Below are 19,096 nucleotides of genomic sequence, written 5' to 3'. Positions count from 1 at the left end.
TTTTAAGGGTATATATGCAGCTGGAGCCGCCCTGGATGAGCTGGTGGATCACAGCCAGACTCTTATGAGTTCGAGGTCGGGTCGATCGACCAGCAGCATCACCACAGCCAGACTGTGGGCGGGGCTGGGTAGCCAAGTGTATTCCTCCTGTGCTTTCATAGGCGGATGCGACTTTATATTTAGCTTCAGCTGTTTGGCTTTGATGACACGACTCTCGAGCGCGACGGTACGACTCTTGAACACGATGTACGACCCTTGAGCACTATGGTACGACCCTTAATCATGATAGTGCGACGCTTAAGCACGATGGTACGACTCTATATCATGATGGTACGACCCCTGAGTATGATGAATATGAACCATTCCCCACGACAGTACGACCCTTGAGCATGACGAACACGTGGCCTAGACTGAAGAATAGTACGACCCTTGATCACGACGATACGACTTATAAACGGCGACTTTTAAACCCAAGACGGCACGAATCTTGATCACAACTGCACGAACATTGAGCACGACTCTACGACCCTTGAGTATCGCAGCTTGACCCAAAGGGCCAGGCCATCATATCCAAGGGGGTCGTCTTGTAGAGCTTCAAAGGGTCGTACACCCGGGTAACAGCCACCGCTTTCAAGCGTCCTGGCCGGGGAGGAGGAATGGTTGTTAAGCACACGTGTGTTTTGACGTACGAATACCCTGGGCGGGCGGGTGGTTGGGGGGTAACTGAATCACTAACGCCCCCCAGGAGTATACTGCACAGACCTTCTCCTCAGGAACCAGAGCCATGCGCTCAACATGACCATACATAAGCCAGACGTTCATGCCGGGCTTGTATTTACATGAGGAATAAGAACGTTTACAGACGTGGGTCTCTGTAGCGCGTCCATGTGGAGCGTCGACCTCCACAACCTCCCCCACCAGCTGCACGTACCGCCGCTGCAGGTCTGTCTGGATGTGCAGCTGAAAGCACACATGGCCAGGAAATACTACCAGATATGTTAACCTTGAGACGAGTTGATAAACAGTCGAAACATCTGTTAGAAATTGGAGGAAGTGATAAGTGGAAGACTATAAAAGTTTCTCTAAAAAATCTGATTTGGTCAATTCACAATCTAACCCCATCTTGTACGTATATTATCATGGTTCAATCCCAGGGCGCCGTGTGGCACTGAGGCTACACTCCACACAGGAGCAAGGAACTGGTGGACCCTTTTGAGAGAGAGAGAGAGAGAGAGAGAGAGAGAGAGAGAGAGAGAGAGAGAGAGAGAGAGAGGGTTTACGACGGGACCAGCCCTAGCTATCCACAGTCGATGGACAATACAGCCTCACCGAAATTGAATTCTCACGCGAGGTGTAATTACTCGCAGGTTGGACAGAGGGGAAACCAAAGAGGAGTTGGAAGGATGGAAAGTCGCTTTGAGTGTTCGGAGCTTGAACATGCAGAAGGATGGGAGGTATGCAAAGGATAAAGTAAATTGGAGCGATGTGGTATACAGGGAGCGAGGTGCTGTCAATGAACTGAACCAGCATATATGAAGTAGCCGGAGAAAATTATGGAAAAGTCTATGGAGTGTGGTTGTGAATAGGGAATGTGGTTTCGGTGCATTACACATGACAGCTAGAGACTGGATGTGAACGAATGAGGCCTTTTCCTCGTCTTTTCTTGGCGATACCTCGCAAATGAGGAAAACGGCGATCAAATTAATAAATACCTAAGAACACCCCGTTCTCTCCTGCTGTGCAGATGGTCCAACGCCACTTTATCTAAACATCGCAATTTTATCTCATCCTGTGATCAATATGCACTTCCTCCCCACCAGCGAGAGAGGGAGTGAGGGAGCCGTCGAGGCTAGTACATGAGAGAGAGAGAGAGAGAGAGAGAGAGAGAGAGAGAGAGAGAGAGAGAGAGAGAGGACTTCGGAAAGATATACGATTTATCTAAGATAGTCAAGTCACACCAAGGATCCAACAGCGATAACTACTTCGTCTACATATACCGAAACAACGGTAAACAGTCCTCCCTGACGCCCTGGTAAACTAAGGTTGACCACTTTGAGGTAAACTAGATATGTTTTGACCATGGTGAGGTAAAGTGGGAGGGGGATACTTACCATGGTAAGATAAACTAGATGAGGTGCTCAACATGATGATGTAAAATGTGATGGAACCCGCCATGATCATCATGTAAACTAAAGTATACTGAGTATACCGAAGTAAACTAACTGCGCTACTGATAATTTCGAAGCGAACTAGATAAGGTAATGACCAGGCTGAGGTAAACTGAATATGCTGAAATAGAGAGTGTCGATGATTACCAAACTGAGGTAAACTAGTTCAGGTTCTAATCATGCTAAGGTAAACTAGTGTAGCTAGTGACCATGCTAAAGTAAACTAGTGTAGGTATTAATCAGGCTGAAGTAAACTAGTAGGAGTACTGACCAAGCTGAATTAAACTGTCGTTGGTACTGTCCCTGATGAAGTAAACTAATGGGGGTACTAACTATGCGGAGGTAAACAAGTGGGAGTTGACCATGCTGAAGTAAACTACTGTTGGCACTGAGTGAACTAGCAGATGTACTAACCATGTTGAGGTAAACTAGCAAAAGCACTAACCATGCTGAGGTAAACTAGCAAAGGCACTAACCATGCTGAGGTAAACTAGCAAAGGCACTAACCATGCTGAGGTAAACTAGCGTAAACACTGGCCATGCTGAGGTAAACTAGTGAAGATACTGACCATGCTGAGGTAAACTAATGGAGGTACTGACCATGCTGAGGACTCCTATAGCCACCACGCCCTTCTGCAGGCTGACGCAGCACCAGCAGCAGCGACGCATGGCTGAGGTTGTCTCCTGCACACACACACACACACACACACACACACGTAGAGAGAAGGATTCATCAATATTGCCACCATATCAACCCTTATGATCTATAGCAAGATATTTACTTTCTTAATCTCTTCTTTTTTTCATACATGGTTTATAATCATTACTAAGTCCATTATTGATTAACAAAACAGTGGTTTATATCTGAATAATAAATGAATAAAGAGCAGCTTATTGTATTTAGGCAACCATGCAGTTGAAAACATGTAGCAAGGAAGTCATCACAGACAAAGATCAAAGGACATCTTAAGTCAACTTTTTGAATGGTTTTGAGACGCTGTCATCGCTTACAAGATGATCTACAGGATATGGACAGCGACACTGTCACGGTCATGACATAAGGTACGTGAGGCATGACGTACATCATGGGGTTAGCAGACATTGCACACATCAGGTGAACATCTCCAAAAACATCACTATCAGTGAAGTGATCAGGAACTTCTCGATCACTGAGGCTCTGACGACTAAAATCATTGAATTCAGGACACTCAGGAATATAGTATACAAGTGTCTGTCCGTCAGACAGATAAAGCCAAGTATGGTGTTAGCACTGGGCATATGACCTACCTGTAGAAGGTGCTGGAGAGAGGCAGGCAGCAGGTGTGTTGCGTGGGGGCCAGTTTACGTCTGTGGGTCGTCGTGGGCTGAGGGGGTCCAACACTGGCACTCTTGGGGTCAGGGGTCAAAGGGGCCTCGGTAGAATGCTGGACGTGTGGTGGTGCGGGTAGCTTGGTGCCTGGTATGTCCACACAGTGTTACCTGATTCTTCCTCGTTGTAATCTGCTCAGTACTGACGGATAACACTCAAGTCACTGATTTGCCTTAGATGAAATTATTCAGCTTTTAATCGAGTATCGAACTTGCGTCAGTTAGCCCACAGTCCAAAATGATTCGCACAGTTGAGTCTTTTCATGAAATTCACAGACAAATGGTTAAGAATTTTCAAAGTCTCTGAGGAATTTCAACGCGTGTGTTGGCGCGGCAGTGGCGGGCGCGGGAGTGTTCGTGTGTGCGCGTGTGAGTGTGTGTGGCTAGGGGCAGACTAGCCAGCAGGCCCTGACAGGTTTCCGCCCAGGGCCCGGGTGCCGGAGTAGTGCCATTATCACCAGACGTGGCACTATCGTTGAAACGTCGTAGGGGGCCAGAGTGGGAAGCCACTCGCTGCCACATTGTCTGAAGATAACTTGCTTTTGTTTCTCAGTAGAAGAACTCCCTCTGGCCCAGATGGCTCTGAGGAGGGTGAGCCTTCTGGATAATGCACCGCTCAGGTGGTTACCTCGTCTGGTTTGCAAAGGATGAAACAAAGCGACTGTAAATGGGACGTGGACTCAGAGCTGCGCAGAATCCATCAGCGGCGTCTGAGACGATCCAGACGCGGCGCACAAGGCCTCGTTCACGCCTTACAGCAACTGGCTGGCTCTTCCTGAAGGACAAACGCAATTGATTTTTGTTCCGCACTGCCTCGCAGGGCGTCGCTAAAGCCAATTTGCTCAATCTGAGGAGGTAAAGACAGCCCATTACTGCCCACAGTAAGGCTGAAGATCAGTCGTTGCTCAAGGTGAGGTGATTGTAAATCTTCTTCGGCAGGTATTGTTGGATGGCAGGATATTCCCCGCTTGTTACATCACCGAGCTCTCAGTCGATCAGCAAAAATAGTTGAAGGTTTATTGTTGTTGTTGTTGTTGTTGTTGTTGTCGTTGTTGTTGTTGTTCTTGTGCACCAAGACAACTGGGAGTCGACCCCGTGACACCATCAGGTCTTGCTCCCCGCCTCCCCAGCGGGGGTGATCATCGCCTAACAAGAGGAAGCCGCAGCTCTAGCCAGGGAGGAGGTGCACCCCTGCGGCCCGTGTCCCTCGCTGTAACTGTGTTGTTTTTGGCTCGTGTCCTGCACTCCTGCACGTCCCTCACTGTCGGGAGGATGACGCAGGGGCTTGACACTAACCATCTCCCTCCTCCTGTTTATCCTCCACATCACATCATTCACAAAGCTCCCTATGTCTGTTATAGGCTGTAATAACAATTAATTTATGCTGGCATTAAGAGCATTGGTCAATCCAAGAAAAAAGAGAGGAATGCATCAATTAATTCTGAGCTCATAATCTTTGTCAAAGTATACATAGACGAAGCATCTCTTTGATAAGTGTGGATTGAGGGTATGTGCATGGCTAAGGGGTAGGTGGAGGCAAGCATAAATCGTACGATGGGTGCTATGCGTCGACATAAGAACACCAAGATATTGTTTACCGCGCGTAAGACAGCCCGTGTATCATTCTAGAAGGATGCTGTTTGAAATGATTGTAATGGCACTAACGATGTCCTCAAACAGTCACCTAAGGGGATGATTAAAAGCTAGGGGACGACAGACGCTGAGATAGTCCTCGCTGGGAGAGTTAGCGTCTCGTAATATAGCCAGCTGTTGTTTTTATTGGCCACATTAATTGATTCGTCCTCCTGGGTTACGTCACATCTATACCCACTGGACTTAGGTTACTAAAACTGAATGGTGACTCGGTTTCTGGGGGGTTCAGGTTGGTGACTCAAGATAGTGAGTCATGCTGATGAACGAGGTGGTTAAGTAAGGGCTATGGTGAGTCTTGCTGCCGTGAGTGAGGCAGATGGGTCAAGCTTCGAGTGTGTCCGGTTGGGCGAGTGGTTGATACCATACTCACAGTATGGACCTATGAGTCATACTACTGTGTCCTGTTAGTGGGTTAATCAGATGAGGCAAACTCATGAGTCAAGTCAGTGGGTCGATACTACAGGTGAATCAGAGTGATGAGTCTTGCTGATGGTGTAGTTGTGAGTCAGGCAGAGGAAACAGTCTGGTGGGTCAAGATTGTGGGTTCCACTGAATTCATCGCTCGGGTAAAGTCGGCCCATGTTAATCAAACTGCTCATAAACAGCTTCCAGCCTCATTAACGCCTCAGAGGATACTCACAACGCCTCACTGGCTCACAGAATGCTCGGATCACTACAAGTGACACACACACACACACACACACACACACACACACACACACACACACACTTCTCACAACTCCAACAATGGCTCACAGCAGTGCCGCACAACACCGTCACTAGGGTGTGACGTGGTTATAACCTTCATTGTGTCTAAATCAGGTTCATGATGTCAGCTGTTCTTCGCAAGAGGCTAAAATAGACCAACCAGAGGCGGCCCTCACAGGAAATGAAGCAAGAAACGTGTTACAGGAGATGTGTGCAGGTACTATTTGTGTTACAGGAGATGTGTGCAGGTACTATTTGTGTTACAGGAGATGTGTGCAGGTACTATTTGTGTTACAGGAGATGTGTGCAGGTACTATTTGTGTTACAGGAGATGTGTGCAGGTACTATTGTGTACAGGAGATGTGTGCAGGTACTATTTGTGTTACAGGAGATGTGTGCAGGTACTATTTGTGTTACAGGAGATGTGTGCAGGTACTATTTGTGTTACAGGAGATGTGTGCAGGTACTATTTGTGTTACAGGAGATGTGTGCAGGTACTATTTGTGTTACAGGAGATGTGTGCAGGTAAGGTACTATTTGTGTTACAGGAGATGTGTGCAGGTACTATTTGTGTTACAGGAGATGTGTGCAGGTACTATTTGTGTTACAGGAGATGTGTGCAGGTACTATTTGTGTTACAGGAGATGTGTGCAGGTACTATTTGTGTTACAGGAGATGTGTGCAGGTACTATTTGTGTTACAGGGGATGTGTGCAGGTACTATTTGTGTTACAGGAGATGTGTGCAGGTACTATTTGTGTTACAGGAGATGTGTGCAGGTACTATTTGTGTTACAGGAGATGTGTGCAGGTACTATTTGTGTTACAGGAGATGTGTGCAGGTACTATTTGTGTTACAGGGGATGTGTGCAGGTACTATTTGTGTTACAGGGGATGTGTGCAGGTATTGCATAAGGTCACCATCAAGCAACTTTAGGCAGCGTCCACGGGGGCCAGCAGGTACTGTGAAAGGGATTCTCCCCATTTAGGTAATGGTATGCTAAAATCTCTTGCTATGAAGGAATCTTGTTCATTACAGATTTCTGGTGACTGATGATTGAGTCTTCCTCCAACCCCTGGTGGTGTCTGAGCTGGTGGGCCGGTAAACTTGGCCTTCTGTTATTTTCTTACGAAGTTTATCTTTAATTGGCACAAAAAGGAACTCGAGATTCTCATCGTCTACAGCATTTTCTACAACGGAATTTGAATGAGCTATAAAGGGCAGGACACCACCACCTACATTGTTTCCCATACTTCATATAACAAGATGTAACCTGGAACTGAGCACAGTGTGAGTTACTGGAGTTATGAGCATTATGAAGACTGTGAATGCGACCCTGTCCTCCTACACCTCTCGTAGACAGATCTGCCTTAATTCCCACGTTTTTCCTCTACAGTGGACGCCACACGCTCCGCCTCCATGTTTTTATAATGACCAACTTGACGCGGACGAAAAACACGACCTCCAGTCATGGCCATCTCAGATGAAGGGGAAAAAAATTAGAGTTCGAGAAAATACCGTAAATGAGGAGATTAATTTGAGCTTCTCATTTCCATTTAGACCTGAATGTTAAACGTGGAAAGGTTGAATAAAGAGGGAGAGACGAGAGAAAGAAAAGAATCATACAGCTTCGTTGTCCGAGTAAAGAAGGAGGTATTAAGACGGTCAATCCTCGTGTGCCTGGTATCTACATAGAAACTATTGGAAGCGGCAGCCATTTGTAACCCATGGATCCAAGCGTTAGAGACAGACGCGCACACAAAAACAGCTCATGAGAGTTGTGGCCGAAGTAATACCTGCAGAATAGGGAGAAAGCAACATCACGACAGACGGAAAGGATGGTGGAGGAGAGGTGGTAGCTGGCGAATCAGTGAAGCAGAAAACTGTGGACTTGACTCTGGTTCTGAGTGAGGTGGAAGACGTGTTCCTCCAGATAGTTGAGCAATAACCCATATTGATGTGAATGAAATACTTGTTGATATGGAATAGCTGCTCAAAAGGGAAATATAATTAAATTGCCTATACATCAACCCTATCCTTTGGGGAGCAGATTTTGTGACACTGATTACGTGAGAATTTCCAGGATAAAGTAGAGGATATGTTTATGGTCTACGTTCATGTCTGTGTTGCTGCAACAGTGACTTGGCTTCAGACCGGCGGGTAAGCGGTGTAGGTCGGGCTGGTGGATTAGACTGGTAGGTTGGGTTGGTGGAGCCAGGCAAGTGGGTCCAGGCTGATGAACCAGACTGGCGTGTTAAGCTGTTGGGTCAGAATGATGGATCAGGCTGGGGAGGACCAAGCTTGAAGATGAAGCTGGTGGGTCAAGCTGGTGGGTCAAGCTGGTGGGTCAAGCTGGTGGGTACAGGCTGGCGGGTCAGCCAGTATTGGTCTTCCTAACATCCTGACGCATCAACCAAACTTATATCGACCTGAAAGTTTATCTACCAACCTCATCGTCGACCAGACTGATAGACGATGACAACCTCCAAAAATGTAAGGCAGGTTTACACTCGCTAAAAAGAACATAGAGGGGAAATCCTCATTTGGCCCCCTTCTCTGTTCCTTCTTTTGGAAAGTATAACAGGAATGGGAGGATTTCCAGCCCCTCGTTCCCACCTCATTCAGCCGCCTTCTACGACACGCAGGGAATACGTGAGCAGTATTCTTTCTCCACTATCCTCAGGGATAATGAAACTAGAAATCATGTATTCATAGAAACTATATCAAGCAATAAGTCTATATCATGAATATGAAAGATGTTTCCTCATATGCTCTCTGAAATGAGGGAGCGTCGACTGTCGTTGTTAGAGACACGGTCCTCCCAGTGTGAAAAGTTAGTAGCAAGTGATGAGAGGAATCTTGTATGCGACCTCTCAATGCACAGAGCAACTCTTTAGGTCGCCTTATCTCACTCCACGACTGGCGAGGTTCCACTCCCACCCCTGGGGACCTGCACAACACATCACCGTTGGTACGTGAGGATGGCGTAGATTAATTTTGTTTCGCGTCTCTCCTACGAATCTTGATGGAGGGAGAACGTTGTCAGACATCCTGGCATTATCGCCCGCCTGTAGCATCACCGCTGAGTGCTTTATCAGGCAACGACCACTCGTAATCGTTATAACCCGACGGTACTCCACCAACCATACGCATGGTGAGTCAGTACACCCCCAACAGAGTGGTCATTGTGAGGTCTGGAGACGGCCGTATGGCGTCTACACCTCCGCCAGAGAGGAAGAGAGGGAGACCTCCGGCCATTCTCCTGACGACGGAGGTGCCACCTCCAGCAGCAGCATCAGGGAGGCCTTGTGTGTCGCTGCTCAAGTGGCTGTTGGCCCTAAGCAGGCGTCACAAGCTCTTGGGTTCAACATCGTTCCACCAGCCATGGTTCTCCGCCACACACCTGACTGCTCATGGCATCTACAGCAGTCACATCTTTTGAGATGGTGGCTTATCACGAACGATTATCTGACTTTCTTCAGTTATCAATCATTGAAGACATCACGAATGTCTTTTGACTCGATGGCTAGATTTATACGGAAAGATGTCACCTCTTGTGGTACGTGTGTGGGTGAGGTTAGGGCAAGACAGGAGGGCGGGGACGACCAAGGTCGTACTGGGGTCCTCGTGAGTGCCACCTTTGTCAGTGGTCGGTATTGTGGTCGATGGCGGTATGGGCAGAGCGGCTGGTGCGTCAGGGGAGCAAGGGTGTTAAATTGTGACTGCCAGGCACTACTCCCCTGCTGGGGAGGTGGGGTGAACGCCAGGCACTCCCCTGCTGGGGAGGTGGGGTGAACGCCAGGCGCTCCCCTGCTGGGGAGGTGGGGTGAACGCCAGGCACTCCCCTGCTGGGGAGGTGGGGTGAACGCCAGGCACTCCCCTGCTGGGGAGGTGGGGTGAACTCCAGGCACCCCCCTGCTGGGGAGGTGGGGTGAACGCCAGGCGCTCCCCTGCTGGGGAGGTGGGGTGAACGCCAGGCGCTCCCCAGCTGGAGGATGACAAGTACTACGACAGTACCCTGCCGTTGACTATCTTCTGGACACTACCCTATCGGGAATGACTGGTAAGCAATACCTTGCTGAGTACTGCCCTGCTAGACACTCTCCTCGTACCTAGGTACTCCCCTGCATGTCTGCCCCTGGCAGGCCCACCACCTGGGAACAATTAGGAACAGGACGTGCTAGGCACAGCACAGCCGGCTACAGCAATACGTTTTTTCTTTCCAAGTTATACATGAATGACATTAGTGAGAAACCGGTTATTGCTGGGCGACAGGGGAGTGTATAGTGTCAGGGGAAGAGGAAGAGGGCGCCTCCTGCAGACGAGGAGTGACAGGGGGCAGGGTACTGACGACCTCTCCATCAGGAGGCAAGTCATCGGGCGAGGTGGAAGGGTTGATATGATGGGCTGTGGTAGTAGAGGCGTTCAGGGATAGGTGAATCTTTCGGTAATAAACAAACAATATATGCTGATCTCATCTCCTATCCTCTAACCGTTCCATTCACAACCTCAGCGACAAATATCTCTTTTTCCATATCCAACGCAGACTGCAAACTATCCAACAGGGTCGTTAGTTCGCCTGCAAGTGGTCACGTATGTGTCGGACCCCTTTTGCATAACAAGAGGGGTCTGGACTGCACAATGTCCTATTATCGTGTGGCCCGTTCCCTCAGTCCTTTATATAGTGAACCACACTTGATGTGAAACATGCCACAAGACAATGGTATACTGTATAGGTCGCCTGAGAATAGATAGGGAGGTGAGTGCCACGGCGAACCAAGTAACTGTCAGCTTAAGTACATAGGGGCGAAGGGAGGCAGAAAAGTGCTTACCCACAGGGGAGGGGAAGCTCAAACTTTCATTGTGTCATGACGCACCATTTACGACCATCTGAAGACGGGGTGTGCAAACAGAGGGACACCACCATATCTTGTATTGAGACAACTTTCAGTATTCACGAGTTTATCATGATCATCTTCATTTGCATAATTCATTTGCATACCCTCATGATTTATGCAGGTCTTCCTGAAAGAGCCATTTGTCATGGCTACGCATTCTGAGGAGGAGAGCTTGGATTTCATTCACCCTCGGAGACCCACTTTGTGCCTTGAGTGGCGAGTCGAGATAGGTTTAGGAGGATGTCGGCATCACTGATGGAACAGGGCCTCGGACAACACGAAGACAGACCTCGTCAAGAACAGACTCGTTGCACATCAGGCCACAGACAGAACGAAGCTCATAACTCAATGTTCTTTTTTTCTTCAGCGGTGGGGGGAGGGGTGGGGGGGGGGGGGGGTGTGTGTGACTCGATTCAAAATGATAGCGGCCCCCCCCGACCCCCCGACCCCCGACCCCCGGCCCAGACGAAGGTCCCTCGAGTTTATCATGTTCAGCCGAAGTAATGACACTGTGGGAGTGACGTCACCGGGGTAATGGAGTGGACACAGCGTCAGCTGGGCTTAAGTACAGCCAGCTTCGCACAACACGACTTCTGCCCACCCTCACGTGCACCTCACAACACACAGGTCTTACACTGCTCGTGGCTGACGCACACATGACTACAACCTCAACAACAACTATACAGCTGATGGCTACCTCAACACCAAATCTAAAATCTATATAGAAAACGAGACACTATAAGTTCCAGATACGAGTTACTGAAGAAAATGACTAGATAGCACAGACATCCAGAGAATTATAGAAAATGCAATATTGACGTGTTATTAGATGAGCTATAAGGCTTATAATGATCTGGTGGACCATATTGATCTCAGCCAAGCGGCGGCAGTGGTGAAGTCTGGTCTCAGCTCTCCAGGGAATATCCTCTTTTTCCTGCTTTTGTTCCTGTTTGATCCTGGAGAGTTATAACACAGGAGGGAGGGGTAAAATCTCCAGCTCCTGCGTCTTATAGTCGTGTTCTAAGACTCGCTTGAGATACGTGAGTAGAATTGTTTTTTCATCCCCAGGGATAAATAATGATAATAATACTAATGATAATAATAATAATAATAATAATAATAATAATAATAATAATAATAATGATAATAATAAGAGAGAGAGACAGAGAGATGGCATGAGGCAAATGGCCAGTAACACATAAAACTCCTTCGAAAATCCGTCAACTGTAAAATAAATCTTTAGATTTACGTCAGTTGTTGCGGTAGTGACAAAGGCCGTGTGTTGGGCGCTACATCTGCCACAGGTGTGGGGCAGGAGTCAGCCAGGGGAGGATAAGGGGAGGAAGGAGAGTGACGGGCGGAAGATAACGAGGAGTGGAGAGTGGGAGGCAGAGTTTTGGTTGGGTGGGTTGGGAGAGGTAGACACAACACCCTGCTCAGCCTAACAAGTGCACGTCGCCGGTCATCTCCAGAGAGTGTGGCAAGCCGGGACCTCGTCCTGCATTCCGGAAATACCTGAGCGTAATGGACATGACGGGCTGTGTTGCCTCACGTGATGGTGAGTCTCTGGTCGCGGGTATGAACGGTGGATGATGGGGCGTACGTTCTGGAGAACCATAATCATAGTATGTGTTGCTCAATATTGATCAAGTTCAGAATCACTTGACGACTACATTGATTATAAGACCACATCTCATACACACATAAAAGTGTGGTGAGGAACAAGTACGTGGAGAAACCAGGAGCAAGTATGACCAAGAGGATGGATTAACGAGGGTGCTGATGAGAGTGAAAAATCGGGAGACAAAGAGCGAGGGAGGAGAGATCACGCCTCCAGGGAGGCCGTGACGCTGTCGTGGGACGCCAGGGTTTGTGTGATAGGTCCCGCGGGACAGCTATATTTGGTGCCATCATGCCAAGGGGCGGGAGGCGGTGGAGCGATGACGGGGGGTAGATTGAGAAGCAAGGTCGAGAGCCAGGGGAGAGGAGGGAGAGGTGGGGAGGTGGCAGAGGACGAAGAGACGAATCGTAAAGAAGTGAACGTTGTCAACTGATCGATCCGTGACACTGGAACGGTTGATGCCGTGGAAGGAAGCAGGCCCAAGGGATGAACGACGAGGAAGGAGACGATGGACGAGAAAATAGATCGCAAAGAAACTGCAAGAGAATCATTGCTTTCAAATGCTTTGTGACGAGGGAAAAAATGGTAACTTATGAGCGGAGCTGCGATTAGGGTTGAAACCGACGCCGCTGTAAACTTAAAAAGTTTTCCTCACGATAATGAACCTCTCGGGAGCCCGTGGTCTGCCTTGTGTACCTCATCATATCAATTCCTTCTGTATGAAGTTGTGAACACCTGGCGACATCTTACTGCAAAGTCCTGAAATCAAGACTCGCGTGAGCTGGGAGACTTAACACCGAAGGAAGACAATGTTCGTGTGGAGGACAATGATGTGAATGCTTATATTACGTCATTTACATGGTTCAGGAGAGAGGACGATGCCCCAGCTGGGCCTCAGCAGTCAAGGGGGGTGTGTTCCACAGCTGGCGGAGAGAAGTGGAACGTGACCCGCTGCACGGAGCTGTGGGACGTCACAACTGTGGGGACGTCATGCTGACGCCTTGTGACGCACCGAACAACTAGGGCCGGGGGACGTCACGACTGTAAGGGCGTCTCCCTGACGCCTCGTAACGCACAGAACAACTAAGGCCGGGGGGCGTCACTAATGTAGGGGCGTCTCCCTGACGCCTCGTGACGCACCGAACAACTAAGGCCGGGGGGGCGTCACTAATGTAGGGGCGTCTCCCTGACGCTTCCCGTGACGCACAGAACAACCAGGGCCGGGAGTTGGCTCTGGCTACGGGTGGCCTCTGGACTGACCGTCACCCAGAGCTTGGAACACCTTCAGTTCCCACTGTGAGCCGGGTATATACAGAACACACGATGTTCATCCTGAAGTCAATACTAAGATGTTTCTTCCTCTGAACCTGTTGTACTGTGAGGGCAAGATCACTCCCCCAACATAAGCAGTATGAGGGGACTGTTCCTCCCCAACATAAGCAGTATGAGGGGACTTCCTCCCCAACATAAGCAGTATGAGGGGACTGTTCCTCCCCAACATAAGTAGTATGAGGGGACTGTTCCTCCCCAACATAAGCAGTATGAGGGGACTGTTCCTCCCCAACATAAGCAGTATGAGGGGACTGTTCCTCCCCAACATAAGCAGTATGAGGGGACTTCCTCCCCAACATAATTGTTCCTAATGAGGTCTTCTTCAGTTATAACCCACACAAGTCTAAGGTACCTGTCCCTCTAACTAAATATACCCAGAACTCTCTACCCCAAACCGCTTTATCAACTGTCAACAAATGAGACAAATATCAAAACTTTAAAAAGAGTGAAAAAGACAACAAAATTTTAATGAAAGACGATATAGGTAACTAATGCCACCCAGTTCCCATAATACATCGTTCACTGTAGACTCTCGAAAAACGGAATTGAATTGTTGGTTTTCTTAATAGAATTCCCTAAAATTGCATTGTGTTGACCATTTAAAAGGAGTATTTGAATTCCACGGCCTCTCCCCTGGTGTACGCACGTACGCTATCAGTACAGAGAACCACGGACTTTTTACTGTACGTGATTCACTTGTTTCCCCAAAGGGCGAGGAGGCGCCTGGGTGGCAGTGGCTCCCCACGAACGACCACAGGGGAATCACGGAGCTTGACCTCTGACCCCTTGTCCTCATAACCAAGAGCGACCCCACAAAAGGCCATTAAGAATATCTAAACCCCTACCAAGACCATTAAGAATATCTAAACCCCTATCAAGACCATTATGAATATTCAAACCTCTATTAAGGCCATTGATCACAGCCATTAATACTTCGTAGTGATTCAGTAGTTATAGAAATCTGGATAGTGGGGCCGGTGGGTCGCCCCTCCGCCCGCGTTTCCACACACAAGGGTGGGTTACGTGTCTCACCTTCCGTAACACGAGGAGGTTAGGTAAAAAAGCAGTGACGGTGATTTATAACGAGTCTTAGAGCGTGACAAGCTGGAGGGGATGACGATGAACACTCCGGGATGTGTGACGACGGGGTGACGTGCACGTTACTACGTCACTGTTATGGGTGTGTACTGTTATGTAGTTTGTGCGTGTAATACTGTAATCTGTGTATGTAAATATGTGGCCTGTGTGTGTAATTCTGTCGTCGGTGTGTGTGTGTGTGTGTGTGTGTGTGTGTGTGTGTGTGTGTGTCTGCTTGTGGGGAACATTTCATAATATTGTATGGTACTCTGTTATATTTTCAACATTTACAATTTCATCACTTACCTTAATCCAGTCATCTACTGCTCTCATACCACAAAAGTATCTTACTTCTTCTAAGTATCTTTCTAAGTATTTTTTTGGGTTAGTTTCATTGCATCAGGAAATCTTCGCCACCAACAGACTCAAACTGGTGACCCGTGATCACAGTGGCCCACGTTAGCGAGCAGCTGCTTGAAGTGCACTGCCTCATGTAATATTCTTACATCGTTATTACAGTGAGAAAATATGAAAGATTATTTAATCATGTCCAGGAAAAGCCGGAGAAGCCTGACTCACTCACCGAGACTATACACCAAGTTGAAGTGATGACAGTGAGATGTCTTTAATCTCCAGACTGGAGCACATTTACTGATGTTTTCTCTCACAGTCGATCCATGTGGCAGGGCAGACATGTGAGTCTAGACAGGCGTCTGTCCCTTACGACTCTGTATAGCCTGTCGTAACAACAGTCAGATGAATCTAAACGACACAATAATCCAATGATGCATCCAGGAAGAGAGAGGAGACATTACTGCCCACGTATGTTACCAATGACAGATGAGAGGAGTGATGAAACACATGATTAATCATGATACGTTATACACATTAATCATGATACGTTATACACATTAATCATGATACGTTATACACATTAATCATGATACGTTATACACATTAATCATGATACGTTATACACATTAATCATGATACGTTATACACATTAATCATGATACGTTATACACATTAATCGTGATACGTTATACACATTAATCATGATACGTTATACACATTAATCATGATACGTTGTACACATTATTCGTCATACGTTATACACATTAATCATGATACGTTATACACATTAATCATGATACGTTATACACATTAATCATGATACGTTATACACATTAATCATGATACGTTATACACATTAATCATGATACGTTATACACATTAATCATGATACGTTATACACATTAATCGTGATACGTTATACACATTAATCATGATACGTTATACACATTAATCATGATACGTTGTACACATTATTCGTCATACGTTATACACATTAATCATGATACGTTATACACATTAATCGTGATACGTTATACACATTAATCATGATACGTTATACACATTAATCGTGATACGTTATACACATTAATCATGATACGTTATACACATTAATCATGATACGTTATACACATTAATCATGATACGTTATACACATTAATCATGATACGTTATACACATTAATCATGATACGTTATACACATTAATCATGATACGTTATACACATTAATCATGATACGTTATACACATTAATCATGATACGTTATACACATTAATCATGATACGTTATACACATTAATCATGATACGTTATACACATTAATCATGATACGTTATACACATTAATCGTGATACGTTATACACATTAATCATGATACGTTATACACATTAATCATGATACGTTATACACATTATTCGTCATACGTTATACACATTAATCATGATACGTTATACACATTAATCGTGATACGTTATACACATTAATCATGATACGTTATACACATTAATCGTGATACGTTATACACATTAATCATGATACGTTATACACATTAATCATGATACGTTATACACATTAATCATGATACGTTATACACATTAATCATGATACGTTATACACATTAATCATGATACGTTATACACATTAATCATGATACGTTATACACATTAATCATGATACGTTATACACATTAATCATGATACGTTATACACATTAATCATGATACGTTATACACATTAATCGTGATACGTTATACACATTAATCATGATACGTTATACACATTAATCATGATACGTTATACACATTATTCGTCATACGTTATACACATTAATCATGATACGTTATACACATTAATCGTGATACGTTATACACATTAATCATGATACGTTATACACATTAATCGTGATACGTTATACACATTAATCATGATACGTTATACACATTAATCATGATACGTTATACACATTAATCATGATACGTTATACACATTAATCATGATACGTTATACACATTAATGTTTCATGGTAAGAGATTCCTCAGACAGAATAACGGAGAAATTCAAAAACAAACGTTGCTTGTGGTGTTCCACGGTTTACCTTATGTTGCATCATTCAACCCTTCCACTCATATATATATATATATATATATATATATATATATATATATATATATATATATATATATATATATATATATATATGTATATATATATATATATATATATATATGTGTGTGTGTGTGTGTGTGTGTGTGTGTGTGTGTGTGTGTGTGTGTGTGCAGATCATAACGAGACATGTGGCTTCATAGATGCAGAAACACCACAAGGAAAGGGAAACACGAGAATCCTGAGCGCTTTCCTGTAATATTACCCCATAACGCCAGTCCTCTGAAGGTGTGGTAATACGCGAAAGCGCTCAGGATTCTCGTAGTTCCTTTCCCTAGTGATGTTTCTACGCCTATATATATATATATATATATATATATATATATATATATATATATATATATATATATATATATATATATGACGTCAGTGTGAAAGAATGGGTCTATACCCGGACATGTAAACCATTTTGATATGCAAACTATGGAATGTGAGCCTTGGTTGTGAACATATTAAGCCACTACCAACGCCTGTCAAGCTGTGCATATATAAAAAAGACTGTCATATCTCCTCCCTGATGTCACGGATGTGGCTCGAACCATTTTTTCCCTCGCGGGTTGAGGCCAGCTGCGTCATGGGCGAGGGGAGGCTGCCCACATCGTTGTTGCATCACTTGTGAGCCGCCTTATGTGTGGACGACGAGGAATGGCAAGCACACCCCCAGCTTGCCTGCCTCAGGTGTTGACGTCACCGCCATCCCTCCTCGAGGACCAATCTGCCACACTCAAGTGCCCTCGGGGTATGAGAGAGTTAAGTGGCACCAGGTCTCATGGTTCGTATTGTGTAGATAGTAGGATGGGTGAGGAGCCTTATTAGCGGAGGGGTCCTGGGGCAGATCACTTTCGTGTACTGCTTCAGGAGTGTCTTGGGTTAATCTGCTTCCTCGGTGGGGTGTGATGGACAGTCTCTCAGCAGCTGAGGAGGTGAGTGAGGTATCACAGGGGGTGGGTCAGGGAGACGAAAAGATCCATTCGTGGAAATGTTGAATTATTGCAAGACTTACTTGTGTACAGGGCGAGATATTGTTCAGTCTGCTCATGTACCCAGTTGGCCATGGTCAGGAGGGGGGTAGGGTAAGGCCTGACCTCAGGGGTAGGAGGGTCAGGTCCTAGCCCTGAGGTCAGGGGGTTATATACTGACGTCTGATCCCCGGGGGAAGGAGGTGTTACAGTGTCGAGGGCGGTTCACTGCCGCCTAACTTTTTGCCTCTGTTGATTGTGTCATCGGATCTCCCCCTCTCCCTTCCATCCCTCGTCCCCCTTGCCTCCCTTCACCCTAACCCCTACCTTCCCTCCCTCGCCACTCTTACCTCCCATAACCCTGACCACCCTTCTCATCCTTCCCCCTTTGAGGCCCTTAACGCACACGTGAACAATCACTTCATAAAAGTGGTGACCTAAGGCTGAATTTGACTGGAAATACTTGTGCCTTTATTATGACCTTAGAGTAAAACAATTATTAGTTACTCCACACCTTGCTATACACGTGGTCTCTGCCCCAACACATCTTTGGAATATCAGGTCTCTGCAGGTCCACATCCATCGCAACACAGGGATGTTGCAACATGTCCATATAACACTGTACTTCTGTAACAATGAGGCACAGTGCTTCTCTACAACACCTCGGCTCAGTAAATGTTTTCTACGCCATTGTTTTCAAAAAACGCTACATGTGCACAACGTCTCTGCGTATCACTGTCTCTAGTACAAAAAAAAGCTTTGTAACATACTGTAACTTCGATAACATTAACTGAAAGACA

General features: G+C 46.2%; 1 protein-coding gene across 2 annotated transcripts in view; it reads right to left on the bottom strand.

Moving 5' to 3' along the window:
- Positions 1-15,320, bottom strand: part of LOC139750435 (uncharacterized) — a 32,279-nt gene extending 16,959 nt beyond the window's left edge. The window contains exons 1-3 of one of the 2 annotated variants that reach the window (XM_071665235.1): positions 15,131-15,320; positions 3,456-4,898; positions 2,769-2,852 (exon numbers count right to left, since the gene is read on the bottom strand). In XM_071665235.1, coding sequence (XP_071521336.1) covers positions 2,769-2,837 — 69 coding nt within the window. In that variant the 5' untranslated portion in view covers positions 2,838-2,852; positions 3,456-4,898; positions 15,131-15,320. Of the gene's footprint in view, positions 1-2,613; positions 2,618-2,768; positions 2,853-3,455; positions 4,899-15,130 lie in introns of those variants that run through there. The other variant, XM_071665236.1, reaches the window with a different exon arrangement.
- Positions 15,321-19,096: the final 3,776 nt, after the last annotated feature.

This window comes from Panulirus ornatus, chromosome 9 (genome assembly GCF_036320965.1).
Source record: "Panulirus ornatus isolate Po-2019 chromosome 9, ASM3632096v1, whole genome shotgun sequence".
In the NCBI taxonomy this organism is placed as follows: Eukaryota; Metazoa; Arthropoda; class Malacostraca; order Decapoda; family Palinuridae; genus Panulirus; species Panulirus ornatus.
This window is presented reverse-complemented; position numbering and strand designations above follow the sequence as displayed.